The sequence below is a fragment of the Oryzias melastigma genome, linkage group LG19 (genome assembly GCF_002922805.2).
Source record: "Oryzias melastigma strain HK-1 linkage group LG19, ASM292280v2, whole genome shotgun sequence".
Lineage (NCBI taxonomy): Eukaryota > Metazoa > Chordata > Actinopteri > Beloniformes > Adrianichthyidae > Oryzias > Oryzias melastigma.
The window spans coordinates 16,803,352-16,814,431 of NC_050530.1; the positions used below are offsets into that span (position 1 = coordinate 16,803,352).

General features: G+C 37.3%; 1 protein-coding gene across 2 annotated transcripts in view; it reads left to right on the forward strand.

Annotated features, from left to right (window-relative positions):
• The first annotated feature begins 3,883 nt into the window (after positions 1-3,883).
• The window catches only part of gmps (guanine monophosphate synthase), a 15,915-nt gene continuing 8,718 nt past the window's right edge, over positions 3,884-11,080 (forward strand). The window contains exons 1-7 of one of the 2 annotated variants that reach the window (XM_024277190.2): positions 3,884-3,902; positions 4,002-4,133; positions 6,030-6,202; positions 6,302-6,416; positions 6,583-6,680; positions 8,385-8,488; positions 9,279-9,472. In XM_024277190.2, the coding sequence (XP_024132958.1) occupies positions 4,107-4,133; positions 6,030-6,202; positions 6,302-6,416; positions 6,583-6,680; positions 8,385-8,488; positions 9,279-9,472 (711 nt within the window). In that variant the 5' untranslated portion in view covers positions 3,884-3,902; positions 4,002-4,106. Of the gene's footprint in view, positions 3,903-4,001; positions 4,134-4,483; positions 4,666-6,029; positions 6,203-6,301; positions 6,417-6,582; positions 6,681-8,384; positions 8,489-9,278; positions 9,473-11,080 lie in introns of those variants that run through there. The other variant, XM_024277191.2, reaches the window with a different exon arrangement.

Consider the following 11,080-nt stretch of genomic DNA (forward strand, 5'->3'; position numbering starts at 1 on the left):
AAAAAGAAAATATGTTTTGAGAAATGTAAATAACGTTCATCGAAAACAAATAAACTGGGAACTAAAACGACTCTTTGTTAATTTAAAAACTCAGACTCTACCCTCAGTGGAGCTGCCAAAAATGACTTAAACTGGATCTTCAGTTCAACCCTCTGAATCTGATTCTTTCTCATCTGTCAGACTGGAAACGTGGCTTTCCCTAAAAAAAAAAAAGCACAAGTAACTATAGAATGACAGTAAAAATTATACTTAGATGTACAATTTTTTGTTTTCCAATTTCAAGTGAAATTGACAATAAGATGCAAGTGTTTTTGATTTTTTAAAATCTTTTTTTTAATCAAAATTGAATTGTTTTTCTTATCATTTTGCTTTTTATTTTTGTGTTGATGTCGCCGCATAGGTTCAATACTAGACATAACTTAAAAAAAAAATAATAATAAAACAAACTCATGTTTAAAGTTTTTAGCATGCTAACTTTTAGGATCATTTGGAACCCTTAAAATTTTGTAGTAGAAATTGACCTTGATCAAAGGACTCTGGCTAAGGTCACGACGAGCCAAGGTTTAGCTAAGCGGTAATGAATAGCAGCATGCTTGGCTTGTGGGTGTGAGTGCATGCGATGCTGCTTATCTTCAGAGTGAACATGTGACAACACAGACATGATTTAGTGTGACAGCATGTGATAGAAGGGGTCCTGGGATGTCCCACAAACATAACTCCATGAACTATACATATAACCACAGGAATGTATAGATTTGATGTGAAATGTACCCAAAAAATTGCTTATTTACTGTCATCCTAACATGAACCAAATTTTATGGAGTCGCCTGGCTTTAAAGGCCACATATAAATATATGTTAAAAAGTAAAATGTATACATTAGAAGTCTGTTGAGGGACAGTACTACTACTGATGGTTGGTGGAAGAACTGATGAGTTCACAACTCTGATAAAGAAGCTGAGTCTGGTGGTTGTTGTACTGATGGTCTTTAACCTGATGGAAATGGTACAAAAAAACAATATGTGTTGGCTGTATGTTTACAGTCAATGCTACAAGCCAGGTTAAGTCATTTTAGAGAAGACATTATTTTTTTATTTTAATGCTAATAACATTTTATCAGTTAAAAAAATACAAAAACAGCAAAAAGAAAAACGTGATTGTCTCAGGATTTGTTATTCTTTTTTTTTCATTTGTGGCAAAAAAAATAATCAAAGTAACTGATTCACAAACAATATAGTTTTTTTTTAATTGTGTCACCCCTTTTTCTAAATGATCCCCTCTTTATGTGTTGAGTAAATTATAATTTATTTTAAATTTGGAAAGCAAATATTGCCTTCTTCATTTTTTACAGATTTATTTAGTTCAGACTGTTTAACCAGCACTGGCTGCTTTAGTATCAGNAAGTAACTGATTCACAAACAATATAGTTTTTTTTTAATTGTGTCACCCCTTTTCTAAATGATCCCCTCTTTATGTGTCGAGTAAATTAAAATGTATTTTAAATTTGGAAAGCAAATATTGCCTTCTTCATTTTTTACAGATTGATTTAGTTCAGACTGTTTAACCAGCACTGGCTGCTTTAGTATCAGATGAGGGAGAAAAAATGGATCAGAATTTGAACAGCAGAGATCAAATAAAAAAGAGATTTTCTTTATGAGTTTAAGTGATGAGATGGGGAAAAATGTGACAAGAAGTTCTGAGCAATAGCAGTTTACCACAATGAGTAGCAACCATATAACCGTCTAACTAGCAGCAACATCAGCAGTGGCAACTGTAGTGATGAACTCAAAAGCCGGTAAGTTAGCTATTTAGGCTAATTTAGGCTTTTTTTGTTTATTTTTTTTTTAGTTTAGCTAATATTTCAGGTGCATGCTAGCTATTTTGGCTAATTTAGGCTTTTTTTTTTTTTTAGGCCAAATATTTTTCAGCGTTCTTAGCCAAGAATTCTAGCATCTTCAGCTATCAGCATTCACACTAGAATTATAGCAGGTAGTGCTATATATCTAGTTCTTAGTTTCAAGCTAATGATGGTTGAGATGTGCACTTTACATCCAGTTTGCGCATGACGTGATTAGTCGACTAAGTGGAAAAAATAATCTGTGATTGGTTAACTATTAACATAATCATTTGTGGCATCACTACTCCTGATTAACGCTGATGTCGTCTGAACCTGTCAGATGGTTGACGTTGTGGAAAACGAAGCAAAGATGGCTCACATGAGGCCACCTGGTGGTAGTGTTGCTGCTGCCTGCAGCGGTCTCTCCGACGAGAACCGAGGTCCATCCAAAGGTTTCGTGGTGAGGGAGGCTCCCTGGGCTAACACCAATGAGAAAGTGAGTTAGGGGAAACCTCATGGGGTAACAACCAGCCCCAGCCTTATTTCTAACCCCCTTTTTTTGTGTCTTTTAGGCTCCTGACATGAGCAGCTCTGAAGATTTCCCAAGCTTTGGAGCTCCAGTCCCACAAAACTTTATACAACACTAGACATTTAACCTCACACTAACTGTTGAATGGACTTTTTGTAAACATCTGATTAAAAGACTACGCCAACTGTTTCAGGCAGAACAGCAGAATCTCTTGTGCCAACCGTCTGTCCCGTGTTCCTCACCTTCCGTTTGGGGTCAGTGTCCACTCCGTCTTCCAGTTGCTATGCAGGTCCAGCTGGTCCAACAGTCCTCCCCTTCTTATTTTCAATCAGCCTTACAGCTAGAACGATAAAAACCAGGCGGAGATGCAAATCACGATGTATTTGTAATCCTCTCGGACTCTCACCCACGAACACAACAGTGACCTTTAACCTTTCAGTGAACACTTAGCTTGTTAGCTGCAAGATTCATGTAATGGTTGAGAGTAAATGTTTTCAATTACTACCTGATTCTGTGTATTATAATGTAGTATGGATTAGTTAGACATTTTCAAAGGATCTTTTAAATAACTAAGACACTTGGTGCTTTGAGGCATTTTTATCATCATAATGATAAAGCATTTTCTTTTGAAGAATCTGTCAGTCATCAGCTTTGTCAATGAGGACAAATTATTAGCAATGATTTCTGAACAGGTTTAGCTTTGTTCTAAAGTATCTTGAATTTCGAAGAACTGCCATCAAACTATTTTTCATCTGTCGTCTATGGACAGGTGGCAATTTGTCTTTCTCCAAACATTAACAGTAAAAATACAATCTAAACATAAATATGAAGTAGAAGTATATATCAACATCATTAAAAGAAAGTGACTATTCACAGGTCATTTTCTAAATACATATAAGTGTAGGTGCATGACAGCTAATGAGCCTTTAAGTTTGAACAACTATATCCAAAGTAATGACCCTTTAAAAACAAGACAATTTTTCTTGTAAATAACATGTTACAAGAAAAATTCATAAAATTGGATTAAAATCGGATATAAAAAACAGTGTAAATATGGAGTAATAACTTAATTGTAGATACATAGTTTTGCAACACAAATAGCCAAACTAGCAATTATTTTATTCATTAACTTTCAACTAATAAAGACTCCATTGTTTGGATTTTGGACAAATGTCCCCAAAACATGAGTTTTGAAATTTAGAACAAAAAATGAATAAATAATTTACTTGATACAAACGTAATGGCAATATTTTTGAAAGAATGGTGTATTAGAAATGTAAAAAAAAATTTTTTTTCTTTAAATAAATAAAAAAATAAGCATTCACCTGCGACAGACTGGCGACCTGTCCAGGGTTAACCCCGCCTTCGCCCATCAGTAGCCGGGTTAGGCTCCAGCACCCCCGCGACCCCGAAAGGGAAAAAGCGGCAAAGAAGATGAATGAAAATGAATAAGCAGTCACACTGTAAACGTCACTAAAGCAGCCCGCGTGCAGTCTTTTTATCTGCACGAGCCAAGTTTGAGCTCCACCCTTGTAGCGTATGTAAGCCTTGCTCTGTACCAGACCTATTTATTTACTCTGACAAGTCGTTTCCCAGCTGGAGGAGAGGTTGACTTTCCAGTTTGCTTCCCCAACAGTAGTCGGCGTGCTCACCCCGTAGTGAACCGACTGCTCTTCGTGTGAGGACCCGGGACAGAGAAGCGAAGGGGAGAGCTTTTTCCACGCAAACACGGCGGTCTTCCATGGCAGTGTGCAACGGAGAAAGCAAGGTGAGTACAGACGGGAGACGAAGCTCACCGGCGGGACCTGTTTGTAAAAGAGAACCCCGTCCGGCTGCTGTTGTTCACCCCCCTCTGGTGAAGTACGGCCTCTCTGCTCATTGGGAGAAAGTTGGGGGAGAAGCGTACTACGAACAGACTGTTGTCGTGCTACGTTTATACGCGGTTCGTAACAACTAAAAAGCCTGTGTATACCCTCGGCACGAACCACAATTTAGTTAAAATGTTCCTGTTTTGTGTTTTCTCGTGGTGGACACTGAACCGCCTTCAGCTCCCCACCGCATGGATATGACTGGATGTTAGCATAGCGGCGCTAGCTTAGCCGACCGTTAGCATGCTACAGCGGTTCGGGCTGCGATGACAGCACGAGCTCTAGAAAAACTCTACCTGTGCCCGTTTGTGATTCCCATCATTCTACTTATAGACATCTCTTCTATTCGCTCGGCTGTCTGTCACACACTTAACTGTCAGTTTGAGGCAGGCGGTCGTCACGTAGCTAGTAATGAGCCAACTTGGGTTACCGGTACGTGGAAACTGCTGTCAGATAATCTGATCAAGTTTGAATGATCTCTGATGTTCCTTAGCATACAGTCGGGGTGCATGTGATCGAGCGTGGGTTATTTGGTCCGTTTCGGTCCAAACAGGTTAGTTTTTAAAGTGTTGTCGATAACCACGTGGGGTCATGTTTCCCCTCGTGCCGCCTTTTATTTCCTATCAGTTGTGTTTGGGATCAGCCCGCCGTTAGATACGAACTTTGGTTGGGTTTGATTGATCCAAAAATCAATTAGCCTAAAGGATCATTTAACTAATCAACCGTTTACAGGACGGCTATCATTTAAACCAAAAATTATTTACTTAAAACAAATAATTTTAGATTTTTGTGCTTTATTTCGAGTTTGTGTGGGTCTGTGACAAAAAATATTTTTAATTTAACCATCACGATATTTATTAGTACAAATAATTAAACCAGTTTGGTTTTTACTAAAAAAAAATATTGAAAGTCTTTTCTTTTGTTGATATTTTTAACTTCCCTTTTGACCCATCTGCTGTTATTTCTACACCTCTTTGTTTAGCTGATGGATTCTGGTGGTTCTGCCTGCTGTGAGTCGGGCCGTTCAATCATCTGCCCATGGTTTTAACTGCTGACTGTGCTGGGGTTTCATGTGATGGAGCTAAATGGTTACACCACGTTTCACACGAGTGTTTCCAATGGAGTTCACATGACTTTAATCAGTCTCTTAGTGGGTCAGATGGAGTCTTGTTTCAATAACTATATTAAAGCAGCAGATCAGTAATGAATAATGGTAGTCAAATTACATCTAAAAAATAATGGCAATATTATCAAGCGTCTACGAGAAGTTATAGTCTTATATGTAACAGAAAGAAAGATCTTGGACAGCTTTCTTTCCTGCAGCGAGGTGTTAAAAAGTGTCTGACTGAAAGAACTCCTCATGGTCTCATGCACGAGTTTCTGTTGCATCCTTCTCCAACTCACTGCAGTCACAGACTGTAGGGGACATCCCAGCCTGATCTCTGCACCACTTGGTCGATCCTGTTCCTGTCAGTGCATCCTTCCTCCTCAGCAGCTAGCTCACTCTAGAAGAGGGCAGATGCAACAACGCCATCATAAAAACAGAGTCCTGCAAACTCAGTCAATCTCTGGTCGCTTCTCCAGCGGCAGTTCTGACCCAGAAGTGGTGGAAAACAGTCTAAACAGAATTATGGCCCCCACCTACTATATCGAAAACAGGTTAATAATGAGGAAATAAAACAAAAACAAGTAAGCTGACATGGAACTGTATTAACAGCAGCCTACTTTGGCACTGGCTGGGAAAAAACTATAAGTATAAAAATTGCTTCATGTGTACTTTTTTTTCATCTGTCCAGCTGGAGATCAGTACCTCACAGCAGAATGGATCCTTGGAGGGGGCGGTGGCGATCCTGGACGCGGGGGCCCAGTATGGGAAGGTGATAGACAGACGTGTGCGAGAGCTATGTGTTCGCTCGGAGATCCTCCCCTTAGAGACTCCTGCCTTTGTTATCAGAGAACAGGGTTACAGGTACAAACTTTTTTTCCATGACTTGTCTTCCAAGTGTTTTTTTTTTTTTTTGCGACATCTGACTATATTTTTCTTTCCCTTTTTTTTGAAACTCCTCAGAGCAATAATTATTTCAGGAGGTCCGGCGTCTGTGTATGCAGAAGATGCTCCTTGGTTTGATCCTGTAATTTTCACCATGGGGAAGCCTGTCCTTGGGATTTGCTATGGGATGCAGGTATTTTCTAAAATACATGGTTTAGTTTTTTCGTTTAGGTGAGTTTGCTTAGGATAAAAACAATCGTATTGTGCTCTTGTGTCCCCCCAATTACCTCCATCTTTAGAATTTATTAAATACCATTTTTAATAGTGTCTGGGTATTTACTGCGAGTTTTGTGTTACAGATGATGAATAAAGTTTTTGGCGGCACAGTGCACAAAAAAAGTGTAAGAGAGGACGGAGTCTTCAGCATTGGACTGGACAACACATGCTCCCTGTTCAGGTATTAAGGTTTTTCAAGTTGACTGAAATTTATTGTAAATATTAGGGCTGAGTATTGTCAATAATTTCCAGAATCAATTTGAGTCTGTTCTACTCACCAGAGCCTGGATTGATTAGATTCTGTTTTTTTTTAATTCTTTCTATCCACGTATTTCAATTCAATTTGGAGTTTACACGGTTTACACATTTAGACACATTTGTTTAGAAATTCATTAATAATCTACTTTATATGTTTGAAAATATTAATATTAATCAGATCCAGTTCACAAACTTTAACATTTATTAGTGAAATTCTAATGAGATTGTTAATAGCACACAGTGTTACATGGTTTCTCAAACAGAGCATCTGCAACAGTTGTTCTGCCTCTCCTGAAGAGTGCTTCAGTTTGGCCACTAGGTGGCGATCGTGCTATACCACTACACCTTATTTCAGAAGAAGAAGAAAGTATGGGCAAAAACAAACGATGCTTTAGACCACACATGGTTCATTTTAAAAATATTTCCTTAAAAGGGTTTGGAAAATTAATGCCTGTGAGTAAATAAAGATGTTAATTTAGTCAGCGATGTATATTTAGGTCAACTGAGTGTTTGCATTAGCCGTCCTATGGGAAATCCCATTATACGTTAGCATCAAGCTAGCAGACTTCATCTTTATCTGTTAGATCAATCCCTACTTTTAAGGATTGATTATTGATCTCTTCATTGATTTTATTAATCCAGCCACAGTAAATATGCGTTAGTGTTGTTTTTTTAAATGGCACCTTTCAAAAAGTTGAAAATCACACAAAAACAAGAAGGAAACTTTTGTTTTATACTCTAATACCAGCAAGCCTTAGGGTTTGAACATACTCAATTTATACCATTTCCTTCACTTGAAACATAAAAAATGTAATATTGACCTAAATTTCCTGCTTATACTTATATTTTTTGTGACTTCTGTTAATTTTACTTCTCAGTATTTTTATAGCTTTTGCATTGTGGTAAACAAAACCCTAGTCAAAGATATTTGCGCTCATTTATCTACTTCCACAATTCACAAGGATATGTTAAGAATGCTTAAGTTACACAAGGTTTTAATGAAAATGCTAATTTTTTTATAGTCTAAATATTTTTCCCAATTGAATCTGTGAATTCAGGTTAGGCAGAAATAAAAAATTATTTTGGAAATGTTCATTAATATTAAAATAAATCTTAAGAACAAGTGGAAAAGCGTCCAACCTGATTTTTGGAGATTGTGGATAGAGTACTCTGCTTGGTTCTTCAGCATAGGTTAGATTGGGGGTGCAGGTGGGGATGTTTGGTTTAAACCACCAAAATAATGGCTGTAACTGCAGCTTACTGCCCCCCTGCAGATGGGTCAAATTCAGACAACACATATCCAGTTTTTTGTCTGACAGTAGTGAGACTTTAACTTAATCTATGCGGTAAATTGCAAAAAATAATAGGAATCCTTTTTTTGGGTTCAGAATGTGTGAAAAATGTGACTTTTACTTTAATTGAAGTTTAATTAACAACTTCTATGTCTTCATTGTTAAATAATTATTGAGTCACAGTTTAAACTGTTCTGCAGAATTAAAAAAATAAGTTTTTGTAATTTTATACAATTAACTTGCTGGAAAATGACCGCAAACTGAAACTCAAATCTTGTATTATTGGCACTGACTGCATATCTTTCACTGACGTCTGCGTGTTTTCTTCTTATCAGAGGCCTTCAGAAAGAGGAACTGGTGCTGCTGACCCATGGAGACAGTGTGGATAAGGTGGCTGATGGTTTTAAGGTGGTAGCACGGTCAGGAAACATCATTGCTGGTGAGGAACACATGAGATAAGCTGTGACCTGGCTTCACCTGATCTGAAAATGTTGATATTGTTATCGCCCAACTTTATGTTGGCATCTTTGCCTATGAAAGGTTTCACTGTTTAGCACACAAATAGTCAAATGTATTTGCTCACCTGCGTTTTACATGTTTATGTATTTAAGAGACCTTCTTTTCAAGATCCATACAGTTTTATATGCGCTTCCCTTTGCTTCTGTTTTTGGATCTGGAACATCAGAACCCTTCCCAAAGTATTCCTAATCCACAAAGCTCTCTACATCCTGTTGTGGAGGAAATCTGAAAGTGAAAGTGATCTTTAGTGATTGACAAGATGTTCCTCATCATATGTTGACCTCGCCCTGTTAGTTTTGTTAGTCTGATTTGCTCCCAGTACCAAACCCTTCTTTGTTTTTAATACCAGACATGTGAATACGGAGTTAGGTGGAAATTTCACATTTGGATTTTAAACACTGGAGTGTTTTATCACAACTCCATGCTGGAATTCACTGAGCTCCTGCGAATGTGCCCTCTGTTACAAAGGTTTAGTGAAAAACTGCACATTTAGATGCAGAAATGCTTCCATATTTGCTTGTAAAAATGATAGGAACTCAAAAATCAATTAAATAAACGAGTGAGCAAATCCTTTTGGCTGTACTTTTTTTAAGTATTCATTTTTTTTCTATATACTGTCAGTTGCTGAATGTAAACTTAAGTGTATAAGTTGTTTTATCATATATGCTTTCTTTTCAATTAATTTAGTTTTTTTTTTTTTTTTAATTTAGGGATCGCTAACGAACAGAAGAAACTTTATGGGACACAGTTTCACCCCGAGGTCGACTTAACGGAGCGAGGCATGGAAATGTTGCGCAACTTCCTGTTTGAAATAGCGGGATGTACAAATAATTTCACAGTGCTGAACCGTGAAGAGTCCTGCATCAGTGAGATCAGAGAAAAAGTGGACAAGTCTAAAGTTCTGGTGAGTAAAGTTTGTTAACACTGCTGTGTTTGCCGTAGCATCATTTGAGTGACCGACACCTTCATAGAGAGAAAAAGCAGCAGCAGTGCAGAGCTCACTGGAATCCGCTGAACCCTTAAATTAAACTGTGGTCTGCCTGTGAATAGTCTATTCCCTGACTGTTTTCAAACTCGGCTTCATCCCAGGGGGAATGTTAAGATGATAAATGAGCATGTGAGTAAAATAGGTTCAAATCACAGGGTTGGTACTGTTTGGAGCTCTTTAGTTGTAGGGTGTGGATGATTGTTTTCCCTGTGTGCAGATTTAGCCAGTTTCTACACCAGCAGGGGCATTTTAAAGGAACCTTAGAATCTGGTTGTTTTAGATGTTAAGATCCCTACATATTTTGTTTATGTCAAACTAATGTGTTAGATCGCCTTAAAAACTGACAGTATTAGATGAAAATGGTGTTTTTAACACGTTCTTGTTGCATTTTTCTGATGATAGAGGACATTTGTTAAGAAAATTAAGCTCAAAACTGAATTCCTGAGAATTTCTTTGTTCAAATCGTTGTGAATAAGGAGAACATGAAAAAAATTTGAAAAAGATTGTATTTGTGATGTGGAAAGCAATATGCTGGGCAGCCACAAGCTCCCTGCTTCATTTTTTTTCTCGTCTGAGCTGGTCTCTGACTCCAAACTGTACAGCTGAGCTAGCGGCAGAACGTGTGAACAGATAGATGATGGGAAAAGGGGCGGGGTAGCTCTGCGTCAACAGTTCCGCCCACAATGGAGGAAACTATGTCCTAGAAAACAACAGTTTTTCTATTTTGGGTAAAAAACACATAAGTATAATTTAAAATGCCACTCACTAGGTGGGCTTTTAAAATAGATCAAATGATGATTTATGATTGGTGTAGGACTTTAAAAGCAAATGTGATTGTAAAACTCAACCAAACTTTCCAACATTACACTGATAACACAGTTTTTTGCTTCTTATTGTTACTTGTTTTGTTTTTGTTTTTATCGATCTGCTTTTGCCAACCATTTGATGTATTTATTTTGTATTATATATTTGGTTAAAATAGTTTGATTGGTTTTGTTAAATGGGACTGAGATAGTAAATTTTCTTCGTTCTGTCTGCTTTCATTGTCACTAAAGTCAAGAATATTAAGTCATTTATTGTTGTGTACTATGAAATAAATAAAATGAGGGATTATTTTTATGTTCAACAATTTCCTTTCTCTATGATTCAGTTCAAACCTCGGTTTTTGGGTCATGGTTTTGTTTCAGTTCGATATATGATTTGTGTATTTGTGTAATAGCAAGTAACATAGAAAAACAAGCCTTCATTTGGCCCAAACTAAACCTGGTATAATGTAATAAAACAGTAAAAAAAATAAAAAAAATTCTTTAAGTTGGCCCTTTCAGCGTGAACATACTGGGATGCAACAACTCACTTTCACATGATTGGGTTCAATGGTGTTTCATGGTTTGGTTTCAAACAGAGAATTATGGCATCCCTGGTGTGCGCCCCAAAGAAGATTTACATGTCTGCTAAAAACTTTTGTTCAGCTTCACTTAAATTAATAAATAATTCCTTTCTGGTTTTAGCCAGCTAATGAATAAA